This window comes from Heterodontus francisci, chromosome 4 (genome assembly GCF_036365525.1).
Source record: "Heterodontus francisci isolate sHetFra1 chromosome 4, sHetFra1.hap1, whole genome shotgun sequence".
Classification (NCBI taxonomy): Eukaryota; Metazoa; Chordata; class Chondrichthyes; order Heterodontiformes; family Heterodontidae; genus Heterodontus; species Heterodontus francisci.
The window spans coordinates 167,579,331-167,593,243 of record NC_090374.1 but is presented as its reverse complement, the minus strand read 5'-3'; the positions used below and the strand labels follow the sequence as shown (position 1 = coordinate 167,593,243).

The window sequence follows — 13,913 nt, the reverse complement described above, 5'->3', positions numbered from 1 at the left end:
ATAATCTTCCACCCCCTCGCTTATCAAGACTCTATCTACCTCTGCCGTAAAAATATTCAAAGACTCTGCTTCCACTGCCTTTTGAGGAAGAGAATTTCAAAGACTCACGACCCATTGAAAGAATTTCTCTTCATCTGTCTTAAATGGGCGACCCCTTATTTTTAAACAGTGACCCCCAGTTCAAAATTCTCCCACAAGGGGAAACATCTTTTCCACATCCACCCTATGAAGACCCCTCAGGATCTTATATGTTTCAATCAAGTCGCCTCTTCCTTTTCTAAATTCCAGTGGATACATGCCTAACGTTTCCAATCTTTCCTCATAAGACAGCCCGCACATTCCAGCCATTAGTCTAGTAAACCTACTCTGTACTGCCTCTAACGCATTTACATCCTTCCTTAAATAAGGAGACCAATATTGTACACAGTACTCCAGATGTGGTCTCACCAATGCCCTGCATAGCTGAAGCATAACCTCCCTACTTTTGTATTCAATTCCCCTTGCAATAAACGATTACATTCTATTAGCTTTCCTAATTACGTGCTGTACCTCCATACTAACCTTTTGCGATTCATGCACTAAGACACCCAGATCCCTCTGCATCTCAGAGCTCTGCAATCTCTCACCATTTAGATAATATGCTTCTTTTTTATTCTTCCTGCCAAAGTGGACAATTTCACACTTTTCCACATTATACTCCATTTGCCAGATCTTTGCCCACTCACATAACTTATCTATATCCCTTTGTAGCCTCCTTATATCCTCTTCACAAGTTACTTTCCTACCTATCTTTGTGTCATCAGCAAATTTAACAACCATACCTCCAGTCCTTTCTTATGTCATTTATATAAAATGTAAAAAGGCCCCAGCACAGATCCCTGTGACACACCACTCGTTACATCTTGCCAACCACAAAATGACCCATTTATGCCTACTCTGTTTCCTGTTAGCTCACCAATCTTCTATCCATGCCAATATGTTACCCCTTACACAATGAGCTTTTATTTTCTGCAATAATCTTTGATGTGGCACCTTATCAAATGCCTTTTGGAAATCTAAATACAATACATCCACTGGTTCCCCTTTATCCACAGCACATGTAACTCCCTCAAAGAACTCCAATAGATTTGTTAAACATGATTTCCCTTTCACAAAACCATGTTGACTCTGCTTGATTACCTTGAATTTTTCTAAATGCCCTGCTATAACATCTTTAATAATAGCTTCTAACATTTTCCCTAGGACAGATATTAAGCTAACTGGCCTGTAGTTTCCTGAGGAACATCCCTCCAGACACTAGCTCTAGGCCGTGCTGCTTCCCTCCTCTCGGCCACTCACCCCTACATCGCCCTGTCACCCCTCGCGGCCTGCCTTGATTCTTTGGGTGGCGCGGTGGGGACCCATCGAACGCAGGAGTGAGTGGCTGAGAGGAGGGATGTGGCGTGGCCCATGGCCTAGAGCTAGCATCTGGAGGGATGGGGGGTGGAAGTGGGGAGCGAGTCGCCAGAGAGTGGGAGGGGGAAGTGGGGATGGGTGGCCGGAAAGCGGAATTTGGGGGGTGGGGGGGTAGTGGGGATTGAGCAGCCAGAGAGCAGCATGGAGGTGGGGGGGAGGCAAGGAGCGAAAGACACTGAATTACGGAGAGTCAACAGCACTGTCAGAGGTGCTGTCCTTCTGATAAGACTTTAAACAGCGAGTTTAAACTCCGAGTATCGAACATGTCCACTGTGTGCTGTCATAGATTGAAGTTGGTTTCCTGTGATAAATTAGGCAGAGCCATCTTTAATCTTGGCAGCTGCCTGAAAGTCGCTGACAGTGATGTGTCAGTGGAACAGGCTGCATTTGCGCATGTGCTAGTACAGTACCACCTAGTGGTTACATTGTCAGCAAACGCAGCCATTACTATTTACTTTCAAGTTATGTAAAGTTAACCATTTGGGAGAACAGTCTAGCCATTAGTTTAGGATGTGCACATACTCCTGGGTTGTTATATTGGGTTAAGTATCTATAAATGTGACTGCATCTTGTTGTGCAGATGGAACATATCAAACCATACTAGCACTCTCCTACACAATGCTGTTTTTTGGCAGGTTGTTGGCTGTGATCACCAGCTGGGAAGCAGTGCCAAGGAAGATAACTGTGGAGTCTGCAGTGGGAACGGTTCCACATGCAGACTTGTACGAGGACAGCACAAATCTCAAGCATCATCAAACAAATGTAAGCATTGCAAGAAAAATTAACTCCCTGAATACTTGGAATCAAATAATGTTTGTTGACCAGTTTTGCAGTGGGATTGAGCTTGTTGGAACTCAGATATCCAGGCGGTGAAGGATAGAACTGGAGCCGAGTGTTTATACACTTATGCGCTTTTATTTACAGAGACACACAATACATCTTATGCACCTCCAACCCAACAACCACACTTTCAACCTGCTTTGATGTACATGAGAACAGGTGAGTCCCCAATTAATGCCCATCATCTGAATACAAGTAAACACCCAATTAATCTACAATTAACACAGCTTTCTGGTATTGCACTGTTATCACGGACTGTAAAGAAACATTTTCTCAGCAGAGAACAGCACCTTGCTCATCAGATCCATGGTAACATCAATAAAAAGGTCTCCTGAAAGAATCCCTTAAGTCTAGTGATAAAACATACAATTTCCAACTCAAAAGTTCAACTAGGTCTCAATTGACTCAAACGTATCTATTCTGAGTGAGCTTCTCCGATATTCTTGATTGTTGATGGCCATTTCTAGTTTGGCTTAAAAGCAGAGACCAAGTTTGTTAAATGTTTTCATCTTGGGATACGATAATGGTAAGAAGGAACTCATTTATTTAGAGCCTTTGACAAACTGCTTCACAACTGGTTGATTATTTTTAAGTATGGTCAATTTTTAAGTATGGTCACAGTTATATAAACCAATGCAACAGTGAATGTAGGCACAGCAAGGTTCCAGGAACAACCGTGTGAAATAAATGATCAGATAAACTATTTTGTGGAGTTGGTTGAGGGATAAATGTTGGCTAGGATACTGGAGATATCTCTCCCGCTATTCTTTACATGGAATTAATGCCGTAGAATCTTTTATATCACCTGACAGGACAGGCAGGTCATCAGTTCAGCAATGCAGCACTGCCAGAGTACAGCCTGAATTAAATGCTTAAGTCCAATGAGTGAAGCTTCAATCCATGAACTTCTGTCTCAGGGGTGTGAGTGATACTGACTGTGCCAAGCTGGAATTGGAGTGCAAATGCAGCCTAAGCTGGAGTCAGGGCCCAGCCTGATAGCAAAGCAAAACAGAGCAAGAATCCCTGGAGCTGCAACTTTAAGACCAGTCCACTCCAGATTTGCACTGCAGAAACAGTTCAGCACCAGCACTAAACTTGTAATGAAACTGCATGCTCAAATTACAAGCCAGAGGTCTCACCACGGCTAGTAAGTATCTGACATTCCTTCACATGAAAGACCACTGGGAGCTCCTCTCTCAAAGGTGTTGACATGCTTGGTTATGGGTCCATGGATGTTGGCAATCCTCAGAATTCTCCCCAATTGGCTATTCTTCATGAACAAGTGATAACAAGCTATTTTACCCTGGCAAGCATCACAGCTGAGCCCAATGATCTCTTCGGCTGCTGTCCACAAAGGTGCACTTTCCAACAAGGAAACATTGGAAGTGAGACTTCTGACTGGTTTATTGGGGGATTTCAGGCCAAGTGTGAAGCCTCCATCATTACCCAGTGAATCTCCGGTTTTGTGTGACTCAGTACCATGCCCTGCATGTCATTGATCCAATAAGCACATGCTCCACAAATGCCCCAACAATGATTAATCCAGTTCTTAGGAATTACTACTGTCAGGCAAATCCCCCACCTGCCAAGACTGAGGCACACATGAACATTAAAACTTAAAAGTGCAAGACCCTGACTGGAAGGACATTTGCATAGTACTAGCAGTGTTGGAAAAAAAGGACCCAGTCATTGCTTCCCCAATACACAGAAGACGTGGTCAAACCAGTTTTAGTAACATGACTAGATGGCTGTTGAGATTTGAACTTCCAACAAAGGATTCAAACTGAGAAAGCTCCTGGCTCCTGGTTTGATAAGATCTCTCTCCTGTCTGCCCTCATCTCACTCTCACCAGCTTTGGAAACCATTGACGACATGTAAACTCAAAGAGAGAAAAAGTCTCCTACGTGAACAAGGTTTAAAAAGAACATTGGGCTCCAACTCAACGCAAGACCATATCTTCAATCAAGGACTACAGCAAGCTCGAAGCACAGTAACAAGATATTGCCTCAAAGTGTTTTACTTATCTTTTCTTCTGCTCTTTTCTGTCCCTATTTTCATGTGTGTATCGTGTGTGCATGCTAGTGTGGGCGCGTCGTATATCCATAGGCGTTAACTGGATTAGAGTTTTAAGCTTAAGATTTAATAAATTTCATATTTTCTTCTTTAAACCACAGAAAGCCTGTTTGTGCACATTTCTTTGCCTTATAAATGAAAAGCTGTAAACAAGAATTCACCAAGGGGGAGCTCAAAACACTGTGTTTAAAATTAAACCCTGTTACAATAAGACCAGGTGAAGATAGTAACAGACCTCTAGACCCATTGCTCACCTGGTCGTAACACTACATTTTATACTCTGTATCGCGGGTATCGTAGTCTAGCTGTTGTGAGTTTTATTCACAATGTGGCATGATCTGCAACTGGAAAATGGCCATGAAAGTTGCTGATTATTGTCAGAACCCAAAAAGTTCACTAATCACCTTCAGGGAAGGGAACCAGCCACCATGTCTGGTCGGACTCAGTCTCAAGCTATGTGCTTAACCGTTCTGTGGATGGGGAAGGGTAATTGTAATCTAACCCATCTGCCAGGAAACTGAGGAGATTGAATCAGCCATGATATAGAATTGAATGTGAAGTGAACAGCCAATGCAATCCATATTTCTGCCTGGCAGATTAGGTTAAAGTTTCTCCTTTAATTTACTCAGGATATCCAGAAGGTGGAGGTGGCTGCTAATGTAAGAGGGAAATGTAATAATCCTTCAACAAATCAGAAATTTATAAAACTTGAGATTACATAGAGTCATTAGGGCAGAGAAGGAGGCCATTTGGCCCATCGTTACATGCTGAGAAATTGGGCTTGGGCACAACCTGGGTGACAAGTCAGTGAAGCAATTGCTTTGCCCATCAGTCACTGGTAATGTGAAGCCCAATCAAAATTTCCATTAAACGGGTGAGCTGCAGATGCCAATGAGGGCCTGACCAGGGGCCTAGTGCATCTTCGTGGAGCCAGGAAGAGTACACACCTCCTGCTTCCACTGCACCCTCACTTATCTCTCGGTCCTCTTTCGCTCCTGTTCACCCTCACACTTCTGTCTGCCTCTGCTCCCACTCCACTGAAATGTAACTATTAAAAAGTGCTCTGGGCGTGTTTCAGTGCCCTCCAGCCAGCAGTCTGACTCCTGGAACAGCAGAGCGGAAAGTGCGAGGTTCCTGATGCCAGTTTAAGGTGGGCGACACATTTGGAATTTGCCAGCTTCCAATTTGGCAAACCATCTTCCTTCCGGGGAGTTCACAGCCGAGATTTTGTGAGGCCCCTGAGGCGGGGTCGGAGGCATGGGGGGAGGGCACAGAGTATAATGATGAGGGGCAGGGGTCAGAGGGCCCATCGCCAAGTGACCTTCCCGGATGGGGAGGTGGGATGGACCGATGATGGCATCCCGCCCACAGGTCAATTGAGGCCCTTAAGAGGCCTATTAATGGCCTTTTCCTGTGGCGGGGGTACCTCCGCCGTGCAGGGAGGGCACCTTGGCTGTGGGTTTGGAGGGGTTGTCCCTACTTTATGGGCAATTTATGGTCCATAGAGGTCCCCCACCGGGACAAACTTTACCCCCACCTCTCCCCTGGACTGCACAAGTACTCTCCTACACCCACTCACTGGGACCTTCAAGACTGGCCCCGATGACCCCACTGCACCTACCTTTGGTCAGAGATTCCAGTGCTGGGCTTGGGTCTGAGGCCTCTGTCAGACTGGCAATGGCCATCGCTCCTGGTGACACTGCCATTACTGCGGAACTGCCGGCCCTCTTGGAGGTGAGATCCTTATCTTTAAAGGGACGGGGATCCGCACCTGAAACTTAGATTGAGAAAGACTGGAGGATTACTCCAGGGTGGGGGGAGGTGGTGGGGGGTGGTGTTGGGTGGTGCAGGCAGGGTCGTGAAAAGGCAGAGGGCAGCACAGTGGCGTAGTGGTTTAGCACCGCAGCCTCACAGCTCCAGCGACCCGGGTTCAATTCTGGGTACTGCCTGTGTGGAGTTTGCAAGTTCTCCCTGTGTCTGCGTGGGTTTCCTCCGGGTGCTCCGGTTTCCTCCCACATGCCAAAGACTTGCAGGTTGATAGGTTAATTGGCCATTATAAATTGCCCCTAGTATAGGTAGGTGGTAGGGAAATATAGGGACAGGTGGGGATGTGGTAGGAGTATGGAATTAGTGTAGGATTAGTATAAATAGGTGGTTGATGGTCGGCACAGACTTGGTGGGCCGAAGGGCCTGTTTCAGTGCTGTATCTCTAAACTAAACTAAACTAAACGTTCTCCTGCCTTTTCGGCCCAGTGCCTCCAGCACATAATCCAGCCCCAGGTGTGGGAAATCACCAGCCAAAATCAATTCTCCTATAATTCATTTTTCACCCAGAACACAAAGCAAAGAATGTTGAATCTCCCCACAGAGTTCCTGGGCAAATCGGTTATTTGAATTAATTTTTTTTACCTTACGTAAATGATTGTAAATAAAATTTAAACTGGAAGGACCATATCTAAACTAACATTTGGCAGGGATGTGTTGTGACTGTAGCAAAATCTTTCAGTTCAGTGTCATTCAAACCCCTCATCTAAGATAATAGATGGCTGGAGTCAAGCTGGTTTCATCATTAGAACTTCAATTATTGTTACAAACCTTGGTTAGCCATTTTTACTCTTGCTGATGCCAGTCAGTGCTTCTACTGATCCTGTTTCAATTGTGTTTCAGTGTTGCCTTTCAGTTTTTTCACAAAATTATTGTTCAACCTTTAAAGAACAACATGCAGACAATTGATAAGTATGAGAGGAATTTTAGTTCTGAAGGTACTTGACATTGAAGTGGATTATAATCCTAGTCCACGTTGGGCGCCAACTGAAGTGGATTATAATTCTAGCCCCTTTTTGGGACTACCCAAATCAAGTGTACTCTCCAGATGATCACTGTCATTTAAGATTGAGAAAGACAGGTCTCAGATACTTGAATGGGTCAGAAGACCTGATCTAACTCTTGCCAAAGGAAAGGAACCAGCTGAGAAGATTACCGTAATCCGTATAGTCTTTTTAACAAGTTTTAGCCAGATAATAACAACCCGGATATTATAAGGGCCTGGGCATCTCTGCTCAATAATTACCTTCCCACTGAAGGGTTTATGGAGATGGATTCTCAAGTTTGAGATGCAGAAGACTATATGATGCAATATATTTTCTAAATTATATAAAAGTTTACTAAAGAACCGAACATGCAATTCACATTTGATGGGATATCAATCACAAAATTAATAGTTCTGAGAAGGAAAGAAAGTATATTATTTCTAGTAGAGAATCCAAGCTTAAATCTAAATATTGTTACTATAAAATATTTAAGATATCCATCAACATTTAAAGTAGCATTTACCTTAAATTCCTGCATAGAAAGCTACAGAGTTTAGTGAGATACCTGGGCTGCACAGTGGCGCAGTGGTTAGCACCGCAGCCTTACCGCTCCATAGGTAAATTGGCCCTTGTAAATTTCCCCTAGTGTAGGTAGGTGGTAGGGAATATGGGATTACTGCAGGGTTAGTATAAATGGGTGGTTGTTGGTCGGCACAGACTTGGTGGGCCGAAGGGCCTGTTTCAGTGCTGTATCTCTAAATAAAAAATAAAATAAATACCTCTATCCCAATTAAGGGATGAATTATCATAAACGCACCACAGTAGCTCATACCTTTACCATGAGAAAGGCTGGAATGAATCCAACGATTCTGAAGATCCACTGTGTGGTTCCAAATTTAATACTGTTTCTAAGCTGCATAACTAGGTTTTTTAAGTATGAGGTTGTTACCTCTCTTGTAAGTAGGCTCATCCCCTTCTATTTCCCAAATAAGGCTGTATAACTGTCAATTTCCAGTTGAAATCCACATTATTTAATTTCTAAGAAAAGGCTGAGCTAGCAGGAAGCTGTGGGCACACAAGCTGGTCAACATCCTTAGAGCCAACAGGATGCTGAAAGTTGCAAATGATGGTAAAATTCCTAGTCACCCAATTGTCTTTTAAGATTATAACTCAGTTTCCCAGATTCAGTTGACAGGTGATTTAAATCCATCTGTAGAAAATCATGTCATTCATTGTTAAACTGGAGTAACTTATAATGATTATTTATGCAACTTGTATTCTTAGTGCTTTGCTGAGGTGATGATGCTAATGACTTTTTGAAGAGAGTTCCTATTTTTCGGAACCTGCCATTGTGTTCTTAGGAAGAGGCAATTATGCTGTGTCCTCGACCACAGGGTGTTGGAGTCCTTGACTACAGGGGCATTCTACAGACATGCTTATGAAACCTTTTGTTTTAAACCTTCCAGGTAGATCAACCTTGCTTTTTTTAAATCCCGAATTCATAGGAAAATAACTTCTAACCTTATAACCCCTCATTATAGCTGGATTCCTTCACTGCAGTGTGTGACTGATGTTTATGGTCCAGGTGTGAGTTAGAAACTCCTGGGGACTCAGTTAAATCCTGCTAACTGACTTCCAACCTGAGTGGCTGTGAAGTCAGTGGGAAGTGCAGCATATCACACAGCCAAACACTACCCATCTACAACAGGTAAGTGGCAGATTCAGGTGCTAGGCTGTCCTGTGGGAGGAGCTCCCTCGATCTGTGGCAGGGGTAAGGTTTGGTGGTGAGGGAGGGGTTAAGCAGTCCTGGGGAGGCATGGAGAAGCACCTGCTACTCCTATCACAATTTATCTTATCAAAACCATGCGAAAGAAAGAACTTCAATATATATATCGCCCTTCAAGACCTTTGAATGTCCAAAGGCACTGAACAGGCAATTGAAGTACTTTTTATGTGTCATTAAGTGACCAAATAATCTTTAGTGATGTTGGGTGAGGGATAAATATTGGTCAGGACACTGGGGACATCTCACCTGCTCTTCAACCAGTGTCTTCTTTTTACCTCCACCTTTGCAGAAACATCTCATTGGAAAGATGACCCTCTGACAGTGCAGCACTCCCTCAGTGCTACACTGCAGTGTCAGTCTCGATTATGTGCTCAAGTCTCTGGAATGGGACTTGAACCCATGACCGTCTGACTCAGAGGCATGGATGCTACCCACTGAGACAAGGCCAACATATGCAAGGACGATTAAGGATGACGATCACAAGCTCTGTCACAAAGGTGAGTTTTAAGGAGGCTTACGAAGATAGGGAGAGATGTGGCAAGGGAAGAGGAGCTTAATGAGAGAGTTCCAGAGTATGTGTGTAAGTTGCTAAAGGCTCTGATGGAGCAGGAGGCAGGAGAAAGCACAATAGGTCAGAGATGGAAGAGTGGAGGATATTACAAAGAGAATACTGATGAGGGACTTGAAGATCAAGACAAGGATTTTGAAATTGATGTGCTGAAGGACAGAGGAGCATTGGAGTGAGTCAGGAAGGGGTGATAGATAAGTGGGACAAAGGACAGGATAGGATATGGGTGCAGAGTTCTGGATGAGTTTATGTAAGCTGAAGCTGAGGAGGTCAGCAAATAAAATGTTAAAAACCGGATGGCACTAATTAAAGAAGAGTAGGGAGTTCTCCCTGTTTCTAGCTTCATTAGTACAGATTGTTTTGAGAAGAGATGAATACCAGCATCCTACATATAAAGTTATGTATATAGGTACAATGCACACACGCACATCTATACATTGCTTTGTCATCTTACTAAATTGAATACTGTCACATCTTAAAGTTTATTTCTGAAGGGACAAATGATGTTTGACTGTTTTCCTCATTCTAAATGATTTTATTCATTGGCAATAGTTTACTTATATTTTCAAAACAATCTTGACCATCGTTGTAATGTTGACTGATTCCATATGCATTTAATGCTTTCAATATCCCAAGAAAACATTGCTCCTGCTCCATGGCCCTTTCATGAGAAAATTGAAGTTTATGATTTTTACTTTATTCACAACTTGATGTTCAAGCAATGGCAGGTGAGGAATTAAGAACTAGGTTTCTATTGGTGATTCAGCACCAGTCCCATTGTTTGCAATGAGACACATTGGATGATTTCCTGATCAATACTCTGGAGGTTTTCTCTATTCTCTTTTGCTGTTCGTGTTGATAGATCAACTATGACAACCTGAAGATACGCCAAGTATACCATGTGTATTTTATACATTTGTAACTTCTTAACTTGGTGATCTGCAGAACATTGATGTGATTTTGATCACCTGATACTTTGCTCACAGTTCAGACTGACATACTGATGTAGTTAGATATTGAATAGTATAAAATGTATAAATGAGTGTGGTTATAGCTGCAGGTACATGATGCCAAAGGAAAGCAATGTCTGAACAACATGAATGAAAGAACCAAATTAAACTATTCACATTAAACCCTGACAGGAAAACCCTATATGCCAAAATGAGAAATATTAGTTTCATTGGTTGGAAACTTACCTTAACTTTTAACGGGAGAAAAAACCCTACAGTAACTTTTAAAAAAAATTGGCAGCCAAGATGGCCACTGCCATTTACATCTGAAATACCAGGAGATTGAACTGGAGACAAAAAGTCTAACAAGAAGCGCAGCCAGAACAATGCTTTGGCTAACTGAGTAGATTAGCCAGATCACCCTCGTTAGCAGGACATTTCAAACCATCTTCAGGCATTGATAAATGGTGACGTCTCTCCAAGGGGTAAACACTGCCAACCCCACCTAAGAGAAGTTTTGGGTTTTAGACTTTGGACCTCATTAAAAACAAAGGGGAGTGAGAGAACCATGTGACTGTGTTCCTCTCTGAAGAAACTGGCAGTTTTGTTACACAGACAAGCAGACAGGCAGTTATGGAGTGTATAGCAGCACAGAAGGCTGCTGCTCCCTTGTCTCCCGATCTCTTCTCTCTCTCTCTCTCCCAGAAAACATCAAGTGAAAACCGTCTGTGACTGAGGGACCCTCCGGGCCTACAGACTGCTACAGCCAGCGACAAGGGGAAGAGAGCCGATGGCAATTCTGCCTTCAAGAAACTCTGAGCAAAGCAGGCCAAGCAAAGTGCACTTTGACCAGCAAGGACTTCAAGAATACAGCTTCAGCCGAGGACTACTGGATTTACAGACTGTACTTAAATTACATTTATTCTGGATTTTAATCCAACCATCAAATCTATTTTCCCTCCTGTAATTTATTTGTGTGTTTGTGGTTCTCATGTAAATGTGTGTGTGAATGTGTAGTGTATTTTTCTTTTAGTATTTTTAAATCAGGTTAGAGCGTTACGTATAATAAACTTACCTCTTTCTTGTTTAAACTCAAGAAAACTTATCCGATTAATTCTTTCACGATCTCAGCATAGGAAGAAGGTAAAACATTCGAGGTGGTAAGCACAACCACTGTTTAAAAGGAATAAACACTTTTTTGGTCAAATAAGAGGAAGGGGCAAGAGGGGAGCCTGAGACCCCCCCCCCCCCACACCCCCCGCCCCCGGCTGTAACAATCCCATTTAAAAAATAGACAATCTCTTGACAGAGTACTGCTGCTGTAAGAATACCTGCTGCTCTTGCCAGTCAGTTAATTCTGTGTGCTTACTAAACTTAATTGGTTTCAATTTAAACAGCAACTTGTATTTATTTAACATCTTTAATGTAATAAACATCCCAAGGCACTTCACAGGAGCGTTATAAAGCAAACTTTGACACTGAGCCACTAAAACTTGAACAAAAAGGTAGGTTGTAAGGAGTGTCTTAAGAGAGAGAGAGATAGACAGAAAGGTTTGGGGAGGGAATTCCAGAGCTTAGGGCCCAGACAGCTGAAGGAACAACCACCAATGGTGGATCGATTAAAATCAGTGATGCTCAAGAGACCAGAATTGGAGGAGCACAAATATCTCGGAAGTTTGTGGGACTAGAGGAGATTACAGAAAAGGGAGGGGCAAGGCCATGGAGGTTTTAAAAACATAGATGAGAATTTTAAATTTTACAAAGGTGGAGCAGGAGGAAGTGACATTTTTTCTGAAGAGTCGAGTGCAGATGCTCCAGTTATTCAGTGATAATTGCATTTCTCAGTCTGGTACTAAGCCGACCAAACCAGAAAGTCTCATCATTGACAGCTAGTTTGTGCTGAGTTGACTGATTTAACATGCGGTGCCACAATCGGCCTGAGTGCTCTGGAGGGAAATTCATGCTCCTGATATTTGCACTGGAAAATGCATGTATGACTTTCAGGTAAGGAAGGGATGTCAGGCTCTTGTGATGATCTCCTCATTGGCACTGTGTAGGCTCAAATACAATGAGTGGTCACTTGGGAATGTGATGGGAGGGCAGACAGTGACTGTGCACCAAGATGAGATTGTCTACAGGAGAAAGGTTGAACAGATCAATTGCTTAATTTATTCATCAGCTCTGTACTTAACCTCTGTTGGCTGTATGATTTTGGAGGGTTTCTGGGACAGTAATAATCTGGGGCAATTGACAAATTGTTCCTGTGCCTCTGTGCCACATGCTGTTTCCAACCCAAAAGGTGGAAACAACACTACCTCCAGGAGCCAGTCATTGCACTGAAGCTGGCCAAAAGAAATGTGAATGAAGCCTGCCAAGATGATTCAATAACTGAGTTCTCCTCCTCAATGCCACTTTGGGCAACTGATTCTCACTCTGAATCACTGTGGCACAGTATCTGAGAGACTGTGCCAACCCAGCACCAAGTGCTTTTAAACAATGATATCATGTTTAAGGTTATTGGAATGGATAGATACAGAAAATTACAAAATTTAGGAATTTGTCAGCATTTATCATTGCCAATGAATCCTTACAACTGTACAAGATTAACCAGCCATTAAAATGTTTACAAACACTCAGAGCTCCTTTGTAAACTTGATTAAACTCATTGGGAGATACACCAGGAGTAGCCCATATTCCTTAAATTAAATACTGCATGAAACAAATTTTTTTAAAATCAAGATTGTTCATGCAGCTAAAACAAATGTACAGTATTTTCTTTACAATTATAAAACTGAAAATGTGGTTTCTTTTAATGATTTATTGGACATGCCTCTAAATAAAGTAAAGTAATCCAACAAAAGAACCATTCAGAAATACTGGAAACTTTGTAAATAATTCCAGACAATCGGGTGTTTATATCGACAGCAAAACTAATCAGTAAATTGATAAAATGTCTGCCTTTGTATGGCAGTTTGCATTATTCATTATTCTTTACCATTTTTTATCTGTAGTTTGAGGCAGTCTTTCTCCTCTGCCTCCTACAATTCCAATATATTTGTTCAAAACTTCATATAAAATCATTGGATCACAAAGAATTTCACTTCATTTTATGTTTTTTTAAAAATTTAAAATGCTGGGGTACAGTCCCTTTGGTATTGGTGACTCTGATTCCTCACCCAAGTATCCTTTCTATGTGTATGACTCTAGTGAGCGTGGCTAGTCAATCATAGAGAGTTTTACAGCCTAGCTCAATCTTGTCCGTATCCAACCTCCGCACTTATTAAATTATCTCTTCAGGATTGTGTCTAACAGTCAGGTATAGGAGGAATTTGATGTCTAACTGTCGATATCTAATGCTGCAACACTGAGATTACATTTAGATCTTTTAAATGTATAGGATTGGATTTTCTTTCGCAATTGACCACAAGTAT

The 13,913-nt window shown here is 42.4% G+C and overlaps 1 protein-coding gene across 1 annotated transcript in view; it reads left to right on the top strand.

The window, feature by feature from the left end:
• LOC137368744 (ADAMTS-like protein 1) overlaps window positions 1-13,913 on the top strand; it is an 852,599-nt gene that overhangs the window by 583,623 nt on the left and 255,063 nt on the right. Inside the window, exon 6 of the mRNA XM_068028933.1 lies at window positions 2,091-2,217. Within this exon, the coding sequence (XP_067885034.1) occupies window positions 2,091-2,217 (127 nt within the window). The remainder of the gene's footprint in view (window positions 1-2,090; window positions 2,218-13,913) is intronic.